The sequence below is a fragment of the Urocitellus parryii genome, chromosome 4, assembly GCF_045843805.1.
Source record: "Urocitellus parryii isolate mUroPar1 chromosome 4, mUroPar1.hap1, whole genome shotgun sequence".
NCBI classification, from domain to species: domain Eukaryota; kingdom Metazoa; phylum Chordata; class Mammalia; order Rodentia; family Sciuridae; genus Urocitellus; species Urocitellus parryii.
The window spans coordinates 143,045,051-143,065,066 of NC_135534.1; the positions used below are offsets into that span (position 1 = coordinate 143,045,051).

Genomic DNA, 20,016 nt, shown 5'->3' on the forward strand with positions numbered 1-20,016 from the left:
ACACTCTTAAGAATTTTGTTAAGTAGGCATCCTAGACTGAAAGAGAACAACATAAAACCAAACCAAAAAAACAAAAAACTCTTTCCTCATTAAACAAGCTCAAATTTGATAAATGAACATTATGCTTTAGGGAAGTTTCATTCAATCTGGGCCTTTTAAGAGTTCATATTGGCTATTATGTAGAACTCAACAGGGAATTAAAAATAAAATTATCATTGGTGCCGATACATTTATTTTAGAAATCATGGCAATAATAAAACAGTGTGACATGCCTTATTTAATGTGGAAAATATTTAAATACAACCATTATGGCTCTCTTCCAACATATCTATTTAGTCTAACACTCTGTTTCCTTTCCACTATAAATCTTCTTTGTTTGAAATCTCAAAATATATAGCCCCAGGCTTTCCCAATGCAAAGACCAACAGATGTGCACAGTGATCTTTATCATATTTTGGACTATTACTAAGAGCACAAAAATTTAGCAGATAATTTGAACTACATTTCCTTTGTCTATTCTATCTTTCAATCTCTTTGTGAAATCTGCAGTCACAATTCCTAAGCAATTAAATCCAAGAAAGAAAAAAAGTATGTAATAGAGATAGGAAGTAGTTACAAGAACATTTTATTAAGCCAAATCCATTTCATCTAATTGTTCAGGATCAAATGGTTTAATAATTTCCTAACAAAGAATAAACAATCAAACCTTCTTTTAAAAACCAGAAATATAGAAAGAATAAAAAACCACTAAATTAGGCGGGGGCGGGGGGGAACCTCACAAAAATTGACCTGAGAAATCTTTACCGTTTTAAATGAATGTTGCAGTTCTAGTTTGCTGGAAATTCCTAGAATATTCTCTGTTTTTTGCCCATGTTACATGAAATCCTTGTCCTATTTGTGTTTTTTTTTTTTTTAAAATTTGCCTGAAAAATATCCATTTACTTAAAAACTTCCTCTGTAAACACCTTTGAGTTCCTATGGCATACCGGAAATATATCTAGTCAATCATACATTACAATAAAGTAATACAAAGCATTGCAGAGTATTTTTTTTTGCAGAGTATTTTTTTTAAATAAAATATGCACGAGCCTCACACAGAAAGAGCAAATGAAAGACTTGCTCATCCTCATGATAACTCCAGCCCTCAGCACAGCACCAGATACACCATGCAAATTCACTCAAAATTTACTACAAAAGTGAATAACGAAGTCACCCTGATTATTCCTTCTCCTAAGGCCTTTAAATATGGAGAGTGAATTTTATAACCCCAAAACACAGATGATGTCATACAGGATTTTTGTGTCATTTTTCAATTTTCAGAGACAGAAATTGCTAGTTTTAATGTCAAACTACTAATTTTTGTGGGATGTCTCAATGGGCAGCTAGAGGTAATATTTGATAAGTAATCTAGAAAAACATAGGATTTCAAATTGTCATATATATGAAAGGTGTAAACAGTGGTGACCTTAAGTCTGTGGGACAGATTTCTAACCCTGGTTTCTTCCTTCTCATCCCTCACCACCATGTTTCAGCCGTTCTCCATTGCATGGCACAAGAGTTAGGATAACCTATTCCCTGATAATGTCACTGAATTACAGATACAAGAGATAAAGACCTCAGAGAAACATTTTCCTAATGACATTATCAAAACTCCAGTTTGAATTGACTGAGAAAAAGGTTCTCTGAGATTCACGAAAAAAAATAAATCTGAAATACAGATTATTTTTAAAGGATAACACTTTTGTTTTCGGTCACACAAGAACTCTAAACATGACTGTCAAATAAATCACTCAAAACTGACTTGAAAAGGGATATTTTAAGAAGGAACAGAATTGGATTCTAAGCCAAATATTTTATATTGCCAAGTACAAGTAATATTTGTAGTCTCCAAAGTTTACAAGTTTGTTCAGATCTACATCAGAGCATTATTTCTGAGAAAAATAATGGAAAACTTCCTAAAGAGTAAAAGCTGATTAAGGATACCATGGTCCATTCATAGAACAAAATTTCATGTAACTATTAAATTAATGCAGAAGAAAGCACTCACTGTGTATTACTTGGGGGAAAATCAGCTTATGGAGAGCCAATATACAGTAGGATGCTATTTTTGTGTGAAAATCATATGCATATTTAATCACAAAAACCCTGAAACAATATACAAGAGAACATAGGCAGTGTTGTCTCAGTGAAGTATAATCATTTGCTCATAAGAATTTTCTAAAATGAACCTTTATTATTAAGAAGTATAATTTGGGGGCTGGGATTGTGGCACAGGATGGAGCACTCACCTAGCATGTGCGAGGCACTGGGTTTGATCCTCAGCACCACATAAAAATAAATAAATAAAATAAAGGTATTATGTCCAACTACAACTAAAAAAATATTCAGAAAAAAAGAATTAATTTGATTTAGACTATTTGGTTTTCTCCCCTCTAATTCTTTTTTCCACACTATTAAAATACAAGGCTTTTTGAAAGCTTGCTTAAAATTAAATGTCATTTAAGTTCCTCTCCTAATTATACAAAATTTGGTAAACTGGGTTAAAATTAAAGTATATTTCTGAACTCTGGGCTATGAAAACATGAATGAGATGAAGGAAACATGAGTGTTAGGAAAATTAAAAAGAATCATGTGCCATCAAAGTTGTGATATCACTTCCCTGGACAATGCACTACAAGAGTTTAGCCTGAAAGATATAGCATGTTAATTAAGATGTACATATTGCAGTACTTCATGAGCAAACATTCCATACATACCCCAAGCACTATCTATCATCATTAATTAATAAATATACACTCAGGTCTTTCAATACGTTAAGAATTGGTATTAGGAAAGGTAGAATAAACCAAGGTCCTTTTCCTTCAGAAAAAGCTAAATATAGGGAATTATTTCACATATTATATATATTTTCCAGGTTCATATTTAGCCAAGTTGTTGTTTTTTTGAGTAAATAATTTTATATGCATCCTTCCTTCAAATTCTCACTACTTTTTGAGCTAGAAATTACTCCCATTTAAGAAGTTAGAATACAGAGGCACACACATCAATGTTTATACCAAGTCAATTCACAATAGCTAAGCTATGGAACCAACCTGGGTGCCCTTCAACAGATGAATGAATACATAAAATATGGAATATATACCTAATGAAATATTACTTAGCCATAAGGAAGAACTCATGTCATTTGCCCATAAATGAATGAACTGGAGAATCTAAGTGAAATAAGCTAATCCCCCCAAAGCAAAGGCTAAATGTTCTTTATGATATATGGATGTTAACACACAAAAAGGCAGGTAAGAATAGAAATTCATTGTATTAGATGAAGGGGAATGAAGGGAAGGGAGAGGGATGAGAATAAGAAAGATGGTAGAATAAATCAGACATCACTTTCCTATGTTCATATATGAATACATGACCAGTGTAGCTCCACATCATGTACAACCAAAAGAATGGGAAGTTGTAGTACAATATGTCAAAATACACTCTACTGTCATGTATAACTAAAAAGAGCAAATAAAAAATTTTTAAAAATACAGAGGCAAAAAAGATTGGTTAATTTGCATCTAATCACAAAGTTGGGAGTGGGAAAGGGCCAGATCTGAAATGCAGTTCTACTAGTCTGCAGACGTCAAGCTCTTTTAACCATTGCACAGATAGACATACCAGTAGCAGCAGCAGCAGCAACAACAACAACAACAACAAAACAGTTAGTTAGGCAATAGGTAGTACAGTGATCAGAGGAAAACCAATACTACCTAGAGCCAGAAGAATCAGAGGATGCTTCATGGAGGGGGCAGGACTTGATTGGAGTCTTGAAATATAGAAATGCAACATCAGGAGAAACAAGTAATCCAGGGAGAAGGTCTTCTTTCCTCCTGGGTACAAATATGGCTTGGATGTCTCCTGAGTCCTTTCTATAAAGATCAGACTGCTCAACCCTCAATAATGAACCTGACAATATTTTATGATCAGAATCAAATCTCAGCAATTCAAAGTGAGGAAAACATGCTTTCTTTCCTATCACTACTGGTCCTCTCTTCTCCTGCTGTTAATAATAATTTGGAAAAGGGGAAAATCTGCCCTTAAATAAAACCTAAGAGGACGATGAACTACTTAAAAAAAATTCATGGCATTCACTGTAGAAGAAAATGTCTCTGGGTTAAGAAACTGGGGCAAACTTACAGAAATAATTGTGTCACAGTATGGAACTGAGTTTCAATTTATAAGTGGAAAAAAGTCATCAAGAAAAATGGGTGACAAGGGAATAAAATGAACCAGACAAATCCATGAAGGAAGGGAATCAGTAGGTTTTTAGCTTGAAGAGTTTTACTCATGTTTAGAGTAACAATACAGATTTTTTTTCCCCCTCACAAAATGCCAATGGAGTGGGGGATGAAAGACGATTGTTATTTGTCTTTGCTTCCCCCCCCCCCCAATATAATCACATATGTGCAAGGAATATTTATTGTGAAACACTGAGTAACAATTCATCAATAAAAGAAGGAGAGAGATGACCTTTGGCTTTAATTGCTTATTATCCTCAAGGATTTAGGAGGTCCCCATGTCTTTCTTCAGCCATCTGGCTGTCTCTGATTCTGTCCATTCTATCCTCCCTGAACCCCACTCATCCAGCCGCCACTCCCAGCACTCCACTGACTTGACTCTCGTGAAGGTGACCTGTAACTTCCATGTACTAAGTCTCATGCTCTATGATCAGTCCTCACTTGTCACAACAGGTACAACTGATACACTTGGCCACTTTATCTTCTCTTGTGTTTTCCTCCCATGGCTCCCAGGGCCATACTTTCTTGGTTTTCTACTTCCCTGGTTACTCCTTCTCAGTCTCTTTTTCCTGACCTTTTAATGTCACAGTGTGTCCCAAAGTACAGATTTTATTATTTGCTCCACCGACACTAACCTTTTAGTGATCTCAACTACGCTCTTGACTCTAAATGCATCTACAGCAGATGACTCCCAATTGTGTATTTCCAGTGCAGTCTTCTTTACTTCAGGTTCAGGTCTCGAGCTCCTTACTTGAAATCTCCTCTTAAATGCCTAATAAATATTTCTTAATAAACAGATCCAAAATTTGGCTTTTAATGCCCCTTTTCTCCCAAACCCCAGCCTGTCTGCTCCCATATCCTATCCACCCACAGATTTCCATATTTCAGTGGATATTCCATATTATAGATTTTCCAGTGCTCATGTGTAAAACCTTGGAATTATCCTTTACTTCTCTCTTGTAATTGTCCACTTCAACTCTGTCCACAAAATCAGCTGGTTCTACTTTCAAAATATACCTAGGATTTAACCACTTCTCCCTCCTTGGTGGCTATACCCTTATCCAAACCTGGGTTTCTAGAGAGCCTTCTAATTGGTCCCCTTGCACCTGCACCTCAGAGTATATTCTCAGCTCAATAAGTGCTCCTTTTAAAACCTATAGATCACTTCACTCCTATGCTTAATCCCTGCAATGGCTCTCTGTCTCACAGATAACCAAAGGCAATGCCTTTCAGTGGCCCACAAGATCCTATGCCATCCCTGCTGCCACAATCCCTACCCGGATCACCTTGTTAACCCCCTCTCAACTTATTTTTTCTTTGAATAACTGCTCCTATCACACTGACCTTCTTGCTGCTCCAATCACTCACTCACACACACACACACACACACACACACACACACACAAAAAAAAAGAATCCCACAGAAAACACAAACACCCCAAACTGCCCCTTCCTTTACCCTGTCTGAATATAAGCAAAATGTGTTCTACAGGGAAAGAATCTTTCTTTGTTCTATAGGGAAAGAGTCTTTGTTTTGTACACTAACATATCATACAAGACTAGCCAGTGGGAGGAACATGATAGGTGCCCAAATAGAAATTGCCTAATGAATGAATTTCTAGCCTCAGCAAACTCTAAAGAGCTCAGCCATGTGACTGGCCTTGTTTCACTAAGACTCTTACTACATTCCTTTCCTTTGTTTCACTAAGAATCTTATTACATTCCTTTCTCTTAAAAACACTAAAAAAAAAAACCTATTATGTACCACAGTAAATGAATGCTTAATAAACATTTGTTGAATCAATTTCTAAATGGCACTGTCACTGTCAGTAGAAGAAATAAAATACCACCCCAAATATTGAAAAATATTGAAAAACAAAACAAAATCACTGTGCATCATTCATCCATTTATCCATCCTAATGGATGGATTAATACTCATCTACTCAATACAAATCTGGGTAACTCTAATGTGCTATGACAAGTATTAGGGCAGAAATAAAAGACTTAGTCCTTATTATGCATGGGGAAAAGAGCCAAGAAACATAAAATTCAGTCTGTTAACGGTTTTTACAGAATGAAGCCCTAGATACAACAGGATCATAAAAGAAAGCATCCAGAGAGGCAGGGGCCATCAGGACAGTTGTGTGCCTTGAGCTAATTAAGAAAAGGGGTTGGTGGGGGGTATGGTGGAAGGAGGGAGGAAGAGCAGAGGACGCAGCTTGTTTGGAAGCACAGGCAGTATATAGGAATATGAACCACAGGCTGCTTGATGTGGCTAGAGTCCTGGAATTTATGGGATATGTGGAGGTAGAGGGGGGTCTTTCACTCATACTGCATAAAATTTGATTTAATTTTGAAGTTCAGAGGTATTAACTAAAATTGCATACTCAGGTTTGTATTTTAGAAGTATCTGGTAGCAAGGCCTTGAGAAAAACTATATAAATTTTTAAAAAAAATTTTTTTAGACATCAATGGACCTTTATCTTATTCATTTATTTATATGTGGTACTGAGAATCGAACCCAATGCCTCACACATGCTAGGCAAATGCTCTACCACTGAGCTACCACCCAGCCCATAAACTAGATAAACTTTAACTCAGAGTTAGGAACATGGTAAAATTGATAAGATGAAGATCTCTGAGAACTGCAATTCCCTATCGAAGTAATCTGACCATTATTATTATCATCATTATTTACCTCCCCCACAGAGGACTCAAAGAAGAGAACATTAAAGGCAAGAGGTATGAAAAAATTATTAAATATCATGATTCAACTCTAAATCCTAAATAAAATGGAACAAAGAATAAACATTCAGGAAAACCACTCTCCTAAAGAAGGAATGCTCAGTGAATCCAAGAGAGTATTTACCATGCCAAAGGAAATACCCAGGCCATTCATCATCCCCTCACTCTTTCACATTTTTCTTTTCAAAAGATACCGACACTGAATAGCTACTTGTCCCTTAGACTTCCAGAAATCCTCCTGGTATCTCAACAGTAGAATCTTTCTTTGTCCTTAAAGCAAGGGGGAAGCATTGCCTCAATCACAGGAATGGTGACCTCAACCAACCATTTAGTTTTGGTAAGGCACAAAAGGTCTTTCTCAATTGTCTTATTTCACAACTACCTTGCAAGCCAAGCCTTAGAGGTTAGTTTGGTTTGGGGGACCACTGTAGGCAGCTGGAAAAGAACCAGAATGTTCCCTGGCATTGCTTCAGCACTGAACTTTCACAGGTAAGAAAAAGCAATAGGTTCTCTGTTCTTTAGTTTCAATAATGCTGCCTTAGAATTTGTTGAGTGATTTTTTTTCATCTCCAAAAGTATGTTCTCCAGAAGTTCAAAAAGGAGAAAAAAAAATTCATGCACAAAGAGATCCTGGGTACAGGTACTATATACCTTTTATCTCTATTAGGATAGCGCTTGAAATTTGGAAAGTTGATGAAAATAAAAACAAACAAAAAATACTTCATATAAAGTGTGTGTGTGTGTGTGTGTGTGTGTGTGTGTGTGTGTGTGAGAGAGAGAGAGAGAGAGAGAGAGAGAGAGAGAGAGAGAGAGAGACACCTGGATATGTGTGTGACCTGTATATGTTGTATTTCAGTATAAAATCCAACCAATCCATGTAAGGAAACTGAGGAGGGGAAAATGGAAGGAAATCTAAAATGGACAGAAAATTAAATATAATTCTAAGCACACAAAAAAAGGTTCATAAGGCAGGTCAGTGTGTGTGTGTGCGTATGTTGATATGCATAAAACACAGATACTTGGTGTTATTTGTCTAACAGGCTATATATAAAACTAAGAGTCGCTTTTGAAATGTTTTGCAAATATTTATTCAACTTCTAAAAATGATACTAACCTTTTGGAACACATTGTGGCTTTCAATAGTTAGTTTCAAAAACTTAAATACAGGGGCAAGACAGTGTGAAACTTTAAGTCTAGTATCAATTCCAGAATGTATTACAAAGGAAGTTTTCTTTTTTGAGTCCTTTCACTGATTTTCTATGAAGCACAGTTAAAAAGAGAGGAGGAAGGGGAAAGTTTAAGGATTGCTTGGTTTCCCTGACTTTAAATCTCTATCTCTGGGGAGAAATTCCTGTAGAAAAAAGAAGTCAAGCTTGTTAGTATTTAGGTAATAAGAAGTTTTGGATCATTCTTTGAATCTTGTTACTTTTTCCTTTAAAAAATTACATACTTTTAACTTATAGTTTTGTGGGCAGGAGGAATGAGGAAAGGATCAAACTGGTTCTTGTCTTTGTTTCCCTAGGAATGATACATTTAAGAAAACCTAAATCAATTTGATAGTGTATAAACCAAACATAACAAACAGATGTGTGGGGGGGTGTATGCACACTCATATTGTAATGAAGTTTATATATATATTTTTATATATCTATATTTAAAGAAAACAAAAAAATTCCCAAGATTTGTAGTTTGAGTATTCCTTATCATAACAAGTAACACATCAGTTTAAAATATGTAAAGCTGTGAAGTATGATTTCCTTTTATACATTTTAATTTTTTTACCTATTAAAAATCCTTCCAATGCCTTCCTCTAATATGATATCTAAAGGCATCATTTTAAATAAACATATCATTTGATTCAAAATAGAAGCAACAATGCTAACAAAATTAACAAGCAGCTAGTTAGCTGGAAATCCGGATTTATTTCAAATAAGAAAAAAAAATTCTGATCATCAGGAGAAAACAAAGAGCAACTAAATTCCAAAAAGGAAAATTAAGGGAGTAATAGGGACTTAAGAAAATGTATCTGGTTTTCTAATCTGTTAAATGGGAATACTCATAGCACCTGCCTCTTAGGATTTTCACGAGGATTGAATGAACTCATAAGTCACTGAAAAGAACGTCTTGGCCCATATTAGCATTAATTTTTATTACTGGCAAACCTTATGATATTAGACCATCTCTCATATTTGACCCAGGAAGGCAAATACAGTCTTGAAGGGATCACAATCTTCTGAAAATCATGGTTGCCAAAATAATGACTGACTTATTTCACAGAGGGAGTAAACTGAAGGAACTGCTCAAGATTTCTAAAATCTAGAAGCAAGAAGCAGACACCAGAGAAAAATCAGAATTTCTGATTTTTGAAGGAGGACACCTTAAAAATGAGGAATAAGACTTCATTTTTCAATGAACTGGACATGAATGAAAGAGTGGAAGTTAAAGAAGGAGTCTACTCAGTGTAAGTGAGACTTTCTAATATCAAAAACATATTAGAAAAGGATAGTCTACCCTGAAGGGCAGAGAGCATACTACTCAGTATGAAAATAAGTGTTTCATCAAAAATGATAAAGATTTCTTAGCAAGTACAATCTTAATAACAATGCCAGTCATTACCACCACCACAATGATAGTTGATCATCTGACAGAAATCACTGAGCACTGTTCTAAGGGCATTACATATACTGATCCATTTAATCCTCACTAAGGCCATCTGGTTCCACAGTCTGTCCTTAACCACCACAATACACTGCTTACCTCCCAGTTCTAGAATCCTGGACAAGTTACTTAACTGCTCTGCATCTCCATTTTCTCCTTAAATAAAAAGAGCACAACAGTACTTACCTCAGATGACAATGATAAAAATTAAATGCATTAATATATTTGTTTAGCACCCAGAATAGTGCCTGTCACAAAGCATGTACTTTATTAATTTTTATATAATATTTTTTGTGGTACTAGAGATTGAACCCAGTGATGCTCTATCACTGAGCTACATCCCCAGCTATTCTTATTTTGTGACAGGGTTTCTCTAAGTTGCCCTTACTGGTCTTGAATTGTGATCCTTCTGCCTCAGCCCCCTGAATCACTGGGATTATAGATGTGTGAACATTTTTACTTGGATGTCAAAGAATTCTATCTAGGTCACTGTGAATGTGACACAAATGAGGGGAATTCAAGGATTGCTTTCAAAGATGCTTCTCTAGCTAAACAAACTCAGCCATGAAAAATTACAGGAAAAACTGCTACATAAGACCAGAGTCTCTGCATATTTGGTACGGCTAATTAAATAAGGTAAGACCTTGAAAAAAAAAAAAGGCCCAGTCCATCAGCCTTTGCTGACTTCTCTGACCACCTTCAACACCTTTGCCAATCATTCAAACTTTATTTTCAGCAGAACTGGACTTTACCTAGTACCCACTTAACAAATTCCCAAACCTAGTCAACTCAACACACTTCCTTTGTGCCTATTATCCAACTGCAACATGGCATCCAAAATGGCTGAATAAATCTTTTACTCATCCTTAAGTCATTTACAAATTCTCAGAGCAACATTAAACCTTTATTTCACCTAAGCTTCTAAATTCACTGTCTCCATCCTCAAATATTTTACATTCCTCAAAAATTGGAAAATAAAACAAATCAGACATAAATTCTTTCTACTTTCCACAAATCTTCTCTGTACTCCTGAACTCCTGAAATAGCAAATCAATCCAACATTTACTGATGTTTCCTCCCGATTTTTAAGAAAGTATCAGAAGATAAAAAAGTCTACTGTCCTCCTTTCCAAGGCCAACTATTTCTTCTTTTCTCTGATGCTATCCAGGAATCGTAGATTACATCATCTTCCTCTGCTGGTTGTCTGGCAACCATTTCCCTATCTCCGACCTCTCTTGAATCTTCACCCTTTTTCTACCGATTCAAAATATACCCAGAGGAAAAAAAAGTTCTCAGTCTTATTGCCCTCCTAAGTCTTGACCTTTGCACCCAGTGTACTGCCAAATATATCAAGAATGGTCTCTTGCTGTAAGTGTGTAGTGGGCTGAATTAATAAATTGAATCACTGGAAAACAGGTTTTTCTTGATTACAATCAATCTTTCAAATATGTTTGAAGGTTCTGGCACCCAGTAGGCTTGGATTTGGCAACCAATAATTATTTTATACATAATTTTTTACACTATGTTTTACATTTTAGACTATGTTTTTAACAAACATAATAAAGGAAAATATTGCATAGAATTTTATTATATGTGACAAACTATACTATAACTGAAGGTTGTTAATTGCTTTAGGACTTCTTGTACAAGGTTTATTGTAGATTAGCAATACTAATACCTTAAAATATTTTTGGAGGATAATTTTTACATAAACTACATAAGGAGCAATGATTGAAGTTATTAACAATACTATGGTAATGTAAATGACCACATAAACTCTTAGAGCCTTAGCTAATTTAAAACTTATCTATAAAAAATAATAAATTTATAGAAATAAAACTTTTCCATACCTTCAGGGAAAAGGATCTGGTAAAAAGACCTAAAATTGGAGAGAACATAATGTATTTAAGTAGAAGAAAGCTAGTCACTGAAGGTGGAGCACAGTAAACAAGGGAAGAGGCAAATGTCAGATCCCTCCTGACCTCCTAGGTCAGAATTAATACTTTTTGGCAAACTCATAAGAACAACAGAAGCCAATAAAAAGCTTTAAGAAGGAAAAGTTGGGAGATGGAAGGATCACATCTGCAATTTTAAAAGCTCCAGTTGCTTTCGAAAGAATGAATAGGTAGTCAACCAGAGTTGGAGTCATATATTTAAGAAGGAAATGATGATAGCCTGGATCAGGGTGGCAGCAGAGATGAAAATGAGGAATGGATTCTAGAGGATAAAATCAGTAAGACTTGGCAAGTGATTAGATATGGGGAGAAAGAAAGAGAGCTGTCAATGAAATGTTGGTTTCCTACATGTATATACATATGTACATGGAAATGCAAAGTAACCCATCTTGTAAAATATATACCAACTTGTTAACAAAAATTACCTGTGGAACGAGATGATAAATTTTACAGTAACAGGGAGGCTTTTTTTTTTTTTTACTGTGTAAATATCTACATTGTTTAAATATTTTATAATCAGTAAGTTTACACTGCTTTCTTAAATTTACATGCAATAAAAAGAAAAAATCCTGACTAAAAAGGATATGCCCTTTTATGGAGAAGAAACAACCTAACAAAAAGCACAAAACACAAGAAAGTACACAAAATATTTAAGGAATATCAAGTAGTCTAGTGTTCGCAGAATAGGAAGGAAGAATGTGTACTGGAAGGGGGTTAGGGAGGAATGAAGCCATTTTAGAATATGTCCAGATCATGAAGACCTTGTAAATCAGGCTAAAAAAAAAAAAAAAAAAAAAAAAATTCCCTAAACTGTAGGAAATGAAAAGGAATATTTTCAAACAAGAGAGTGAAAAATTCAAGTTTGTATTTTTCAAAAGATCGCCCTAGAGTCAGTGTGAAGATCAAAGAGAGAAGACAGGCAGAGAGATCACTTACACAAGAACTTAAGTTAAATCAAGGAAAACATAGATAGAGAAGGGGAGAGAACTGAGGTTCATTTAAAAAGCAGTTGACAATACTTGGTGATTAAGAAAGAGAAAGTCAAAGATGGTTCCAGTGATGACATCAATTTAGGCACTATACAAGAACAGAGATAAACAACAACAACTTTGTTTTAAAGATGTTGAGGGTTTTAAAGTACCTCTGGAAGCAGATCAGGTATCAACAGGAAACTGAATATATAGGTTTGAATTGTGGAACACTGTCAGGACTGGAGCACAGGAAGATTATTATCCAGAACAGAAAATTTTAAACATGGTCACAACCTTACCCTTGATAGGATTTCACTGAGGCAACTGTCAAGAGTTGACTAGTGACATTTATTCTCATAGCAATAAAAATTCTATGTAACTGTTAGTCTAGTCTTCATAGGTAATAACCTTAACAAGTAAGATAGGGTTTTTGTCTTGGTATCTTGGAGTCTTTTAATTTTTTTTAACCCTTTCCATTCTTTTTATCCGCCTGTCTTTCTTTCTTCCACCCACCCATCTATCTAGTTAAGGAAAATAGATGAGGTATCATAAGGAAGTATAATATGAAAGTGATTTGCTACTCTTATTGTCTTAGTTGTCAAAGACAAAGAATATTCTACAATTCTACCCTTAACAAAATCTAAGTTAAACAATGATTTACCTATGTGATTCTACTGCTTTTCTCTTGCAAATGACCAGCCTTATTTAACCAACCTCCCCAAGGTAACCAAATCCAGCTAAAGCTTTACCACAGAGGTTAAACAATTCAGTCCTGTTGTTGCTCACTGTTAGAAACTGAGTCACACTGTACCTATGTCTAAATGACAGTGCCCTGTTACATGGGAAGTGGAAACGAAGAAACTGTTGGCAAAGGAATAGCTGCTTCCTTCCTGAACAAGGGAGAGGCAGGAAGGTGACAGATGGGCAGAGCAAAAAAGCAGCCTAAAATTGCTCTGGCTCCTCATTGGCAAGAATGTCCGGAACTGAGGCACGATTGGATATTTTAAAGTATATAAATCATTGAGAAGCATTATCTGCTTGGGGGGGGCTCTGCTGAAGATCAACAGGGCTTCCCACATATCTATACTTGAAAAACTTTTAAGTTTGAAGTGGCACAAAGAATCTTACCTCAGCCTATACACAGTGAGCTAGGACTGCAAGGCACTGCCCCATTGCACTTTAGGATTATACCCAAAAGAAAGCACTTTCTGGTTAAAAATATTTTTTTAAAAGTTCACTTTCTATATCATAGTTATATTTGTATGATTAACTAGAATTACTAATAAAATTTCACTAGAAAACATTTTTCTTAAATATGGTTATTTTTACATATTTAATTTAAAAAGGTTTGTTGCAAACTTTTATAATTCGTTCCTTTATCATCTCCCCCTCCCATTCACTTCTGCACCCAGAAAATTAATACCCAAGGATTCCTGGGTAAAACAGACAACCACTGGATATGTTATAACTAACATTTTTAAAAAGCTGTAAATAGTTATTGTTCATCAAAAGAAAATTAGCAATCATTAAAAATGACATTAAAAATTAGTGTGGCCATAAAGTATGGAATTTTAAAACATCAGTTTACTATACTGATTAATTCAACATTTATATTTTCATCAGAACTTAATATTCCCATAAATAAATAGAGCTCTCAATTATTTAAAAAAATCAAGGGATAACATATGTATTTAGACATATTAGCAGCGTAAAATGTATGCTTCAACACACTTATTGGGGAAAAAGTCTGAAAATATTACTACACTGAATTCAAGGGCATCCGCAGGAACCTGACATAGAAGTTCTCTAGAATAACATTTCAGGAAATTCCAAAAAAAGGGAAAAGGGTCAAATAGGAAATAGACTCAGATTAATCAACAAAGTTCAGTGCTTGCTCCAACTTGATTTTCTGTCTCTCCATTGAAAAAAAATAAAAGAAAAAAGAAAGAAAGTTTCAGAATGGGAGAATCACTTAGATGAAAGTTCATCTACTGGAATAAAGGGAGAGGCCGCTTGGGCAGGTGACACAGGAGAGTCGGTGGTAGTGCTGACTTTCGCTGGTGAGTTACAAGAAGACCCGGCACTGCTGCTGTTTCCATCCAGGGTATCTGAAGATACACACACACCAGGATCTGACAGCTGTGCAACGTCAGAAGAAAGCATGTTGGTGATGCCCTGGAAAAATCTCTTTGGCTGATACTCAGTTTCCATTTCACATTTTCTTTTCAATGGTCCAAGAACACTTGGTCTAATGCAGTTGATGGGACTCTGGCTTCTCCGGGTAGTAAATCGAGTAGTTGGGCTGGGAATAGGGCTTGGAGGCAATCCGTTGCTACTCACAAAACTTTGCAAGGATGGCGAAAAACACTGCTTTCCAATTCCCCGGGTGGGTGAAGGTGCTGGTGACACCGGAATGAAATCGATGCGCTTTGGGGAGGCGGATTTCTCCACATCGTTGTCACTCAGGCTGAAACTTTCCTCCCAGGAGTGGCTTATCTGCATTGCGGTCTGCACCTCTCGCTCGTGGACCGTCTCTCGGTTGATCAAGTCCATGCCTTCCTCCTGTTTGATCTGGTGCAAGCGGCTGCTGTGCATGCGGACGGGGGAGGCCGGCAGCAGCAGGCCGTGGCGGCTCGGGAACGTTGTGCTGTTCCGCCTGGCGCTAGGCGCCTCGGCCTGGAACACCGGAGAAGTGTCACTGAGGCCGTGGATCAGGGGGGCGCTGTTAGACCTCCTAAGGCCCCCGCCGCCGCCCTCCGCCGAGCTCCCGCCCGTACCCGGAGGCAGTTCCAGGTCCAGTTCCATCTTCTCCTGAGCCATGTCGGGGGCAGGGAGGCGGGGGCGGTGCTCAGTCAGGGCCCTAGGATTCCCATTCCCCGCAGTCCAGGGCCGCCGCCACCACCGATGCCTCCGAGAATCTGTCAGCAGGCTCCCCCCTCCACGCATGCGCGCCCCTTCGCGCAGGCGCCCCAGACGCCTGTCCGGGGCGCCTGCTTAATGCGTAACTTTGGCGCCGCAACCGTAGGGGTGGGGCGAGTAGTGGTTGGGCCGTTAGTCTTGGTGTTTCTTCCGCAAATAGCTTTTGAGCTCTGGCTGTTGCCAACGCAAGGTGCTGAGGTTATCATATTTGGGAGAATATACTTATAAAACAAATATGAACTCTGAAAGAGACGCCCTTGGTAATGTGGGGTTGTAGGATGGGGAACTGGGCTTAGCCTAATCAGGGAGGGCTTCCCCGAGGAAAGCACAATCTAAAATCCGAAAAAGTAGGCAATATGGGTGCTCTGTAGAATGTTACTGGAAGCGCGAAGCTAGGGCCACCCAGGTGAGTGGCAGGCGGGAACCCAAGAGGGAGGAGGAGTGCGGCCTGGTTGAGAGTGAGGGCTGGCGAGACGAAGGAGGTGGAGACAAGCGCAGATGCTGGGTCTTTCTTGAGGAAACAATGAAAGCCTCGGTAGAGAAGCAACTGAAAAGTTCACTGACTGCATTCAGGAGGATAGATACATTGGAAGATTAGGACCTACAAGGAAAAGACCGAAGAGCATGGTAATATACACTAAGGTGGTCTATTGGAGAGGAGATGGAGAAAATAATAAATGTGAGAACTATTTAGGAGATTGGAGTGGGGAAGGACTTGGGATTGTATTGTTTTATTTACAGTCATTTCTGGCACAGACGTACTTAATGTTCATTAAGGATAAGGTATTAAACGAAAGGAAAAACCAGTCCTCACATTTTACAAGTAACTGTACTTGCTCATGTAATTAAAACCTTGATACCTCATTAAAAGTGGATTTATAATTTTTCAGTGATTTAGTCAAGGTTTTCCCCTGCATACCTAATATATTCCAGGCACTGTGCTAAGAAATGGGCCCTATTATTATGGACTTGCAATTTCTACTCTGGGAGGGGAGGATAAGTAAGTATATAGACTATTTTTTGGTAAGCCTTAGGAAAAAATAAAACCAGATGGTGTGATAGAGCACTGCTGATAGAAAGCAGAGAGCAATTATAGAGTTGAGATCTAAATGACAAGAAGCAAGTCAGGAGGACAGCTAAGGACTGGGGATGACAATCAGAATTGATTGTGCTAAGGCTCAAGGCACCATGAGTATGGTGAGGAAGCAGGAAGAGAAAAAAGGACATAATGGGAGAGTGATATGAGCGGATAAAGTGGTGTGATATCATTCTATGATGAAAAGCCACTGAGGAGTTTTAAGCAGGGGAATGATACTATCTGATTTATGTTTATTATTTATTTTTTTGAGATAGTATCATCTGATTTATGTTTATTATTTTTTTGAGATAGTATCTTGCCCTATGTTTCCCAGGCTGGTCTCAAAACTCCTGAGCTCAAGTGATCCTCTTGCTTCACCCTCTCTAGTGGCCAGTAGCTGGGATTAAAGGCTTAGGACAATGCTTGCTTGTTGTGTGTTTTAAATAGCACTTTGCCTCTATGGAAAATAGGCAAGAATGGAGGCCAAAAGATGGATTAGGAACCTAATTGCAACAGTATAGGAGAGAATAATGGATTAGGGTTGTAGCAGTGGAGATCAAGGTGAAGTAATTGGAAATAAGAATATATTTTGGGAGCAGAATTGATAAGATTTATAGATGTATTAAATTTAGATAGCAAAATAAATAGGATTTAAAGATGGGTCAGATTTTTGACAAATTGGGTAGATGGTAGTATCATTTACTGAGGAAATGAGCACATTTAGAGGTTGGAAATTAAGAGTTGTTTTGGTAGGGTTGAGTTGGTGTTAGAGTCTGTAAACAAGTCAGGATGGCGCCTGGCAAATGTTAGAGTCTAAACAAGTCTGGATGGTGCGAGCAGTTAAGTGTGGAGACTCCTTATTGGTTGACTGATGTATCTAGTTTATGCTAATTAAGATAAGCTGTGTGGAATGTATAAATACCACTCCTGTCCTACAATAAACCTCTCCCACTCCTGCTATATCAATCTACACAAGTTGTTCATCACCCACCCCCCCCCCACCCCCCGTTATTTTGCCCAGCCAGCTGGGCTGCGGCAAGTTGGTAGTCGCTATTAGATATTTTTCTGGCTACTGGAACTGAAAGAGAGCTAGTAATTTTTTCTTTTATTTATTTTTTTTGTAGCTAAAAGAAGATATCTAGAGAAGATAAATGTTCATATTCAACATCACACAACTTGGTTAGTAGTGGGAACCAATACTGCAAGGCTCTTGTTTTCTGGTTCATGTCACTTTCTAGTGTATCTCAAACAGCTTTTATTTGAAATCTTAGTAAAAATATGGGTCCTGATGATAAAATAATGTTCAAATTATGCCTACATTAATAGAAACTGATTTAACTGACTTCCAAGTCACAGACACTATGCAAAGTGCTTTACATGCAATAACTCTTTCAGTGCTCACAACACCCTTTTGAGGTAGGTATCATTATCCTCATTTTGCAGGGGAAAACTGAAGACACAGATTAAATAACATCCACAGGATGACATTAAGTGTCAGGACCTGGGCTCTCTGGCTGCAGAGCATCAGCATGATGCTGCATCCTTCAAGTATGAGGATGTTTCAGGACTAGAAGATAACATTTTCAGATTGTCAGTGGCTTTGTTAAGGCAATGGTATTTGAGACAGGTTGAAGGATTGTCATGACTTTAAGAGATGACTTTTGAAAAATAACAGGATTATAAAATAGTGACTTTGGCTAATACATAAAATATATTGGAGAAGAATAATGGGGAAAAACTTTGAGAGTGGATATCTGAATGGCAGGCAGAAGTGTCTGTATTTGATGTGTGAGACAATAGGGAACTATTGCAGGTTTTGAAAAGAAGACTGACACAATGGAGCTCTGCTTTAGAATTTGCCAGAAAGATCAAGGATGGAGTGATGTCAAATAACAGTGGAAAGAGTTTTAAGTGCCTCTTGGTACTAGGCTCTTTAAACACTCTATAACCCCATTTGTCCTTATTGCAATCTTAGATACTAATACTCTAAATTAGATGTTGGTATTATTGAGGTATAAAAACTACAAAGACCTTATTGTACATGGAAGAACAAAGACCTGAACCAACCTAAATCAAGGTCTCACTTCAGAAACCTATATTCTCTTTGCTGAATTTCACATAGATTAAAGAAGGAAAATTGGGTCACTAACTCTGAAATGAAAGGAAGGTCAAAAACCAAAGTTAAGAATGGCAGAAAGAAATGGATTTAGGAGACAGCAAGGCAACAATACAAATTCCCTGTATAGAGGATGAAGAAGAAGTAGTCATAAATGGCTGAAGTGCAAGTTTGGGTGACTGAAAGAATGGTATAACATTATTAAATAGAAAAGGACGAGGAGAAAGAGTGTCCAGAAAAAAGCTAGGTAAATGGAAAAGCATTAAATAAAGAACTTATTTTATAATATCCATTGCCTATAATTAATTTGCACATCACTAAGTTATTACTAATGTGGCAAAGTTATTACATTGTTCATATTTGGATGAGCACAATTTACCATTATTAATAAGGCGTAGTGATGGCAGTAAGTAAAAAAGAAAGCATTTATGCCATTTAATTTTTGCCTGAATACAAAAGTTAGAGATCTTATTTGGTTTCTGTTTCTACCCTTATTCAAGATAATGCTTTTTAAAAATTTTTGAATCATCATTTATCCAAAATCCTTCAGCAGATTCCCACTCCAAGAAAAAGCCAAGGTCATTATTATGGCCTGCAGGGTTCTGTCTAATCCAGATTTCTGCCATCCCTCTGACCTCACCTCCAGCTATCCTTACTACCTACCTCAAAGGCCTCTTTACTAGCCTTCAGTGCAGCAGTCTGGCTGGGCACAATTCAGGAGCCACTTGTCAAAAGAAACGAACTTTATTTTTAGAACCACACACACCACACCACACAGCTCCTCAGGAAAAACCCTCAGAGCCCAAATGCCACCACAGGCTTCCCACAAGCCTCTCCACCTCCCCCACTCCTCCTTCTCGAGGCCGATTGGCTGGGTCGCATGGGCGGAGCCAAAAAAGTCCCCCAATGAGGAGCTCTGTGGTCTGAAAGGGCGGGGAAACAGCCCAATGAGCATCACCGCAGAGGAGCCAATCAGTTGGCAGCTAGAAGTTGCTGGGGCCCTGTGAGCCAATCATCAGCTGGCAGCTGGAAGTTTGCTGGGGCCCCTTCAGCTGTGGCTCTCAACATTCAGCCCATCAGGCACTGCCCCACTCCACATGGACAACTCAGTGGATAGCCACACTGCTTCAATCCCTGAACAAATGTCACTGGGGCTCTCCCTGACCTTCCCTTATGAAAAGCAACCAAGCAGTGCCCAATACCAGGCCTACGTACCCAAACCCCATATCCTGTTTTTATTTTTCTCCAGAGTAATACATGATTTTGCCTCTTAGCCTCCTGAGAAGATAA

The 20,016-nt window shown here is 37.5% G+C and overlaps 2 protein-coding genes across 2 annotated transcripts in view; both read right to left on the reverse strand.

Moving 5' to 3' along the window:
* Nucleotides 1–20,016, reverse strand: part of Pip5k1b (phosphatidylinositol-4-phosphate 5-kinase type 1 beta) — a 285,611-nt gene that overhangs the window by 191,786 nt on the left and 73,809 nt on the right. The gene's annotated exons all lie outside the window — the stretch shown is intronic.
* Pabir1 (PP2A Aalpha (PPP2R1A) and B55A (PPP2R2A) interacting phosphatase regulator 1) lies at nucleotides 13,970–15,543 on the reverse strand. Its single transcript, XM_026389266.2, has one exon. It carries the CDS (start codon nucleotides 15,431–15,433, stop codon nucleotides 14,582–14,584), a length of 852 nt encoding a protein of 283 aa, XP_026245051.1. The 5' UTR covers nucleotides 15,434–15,543; the 3' UTR covers nucleotides 13,970–14,581.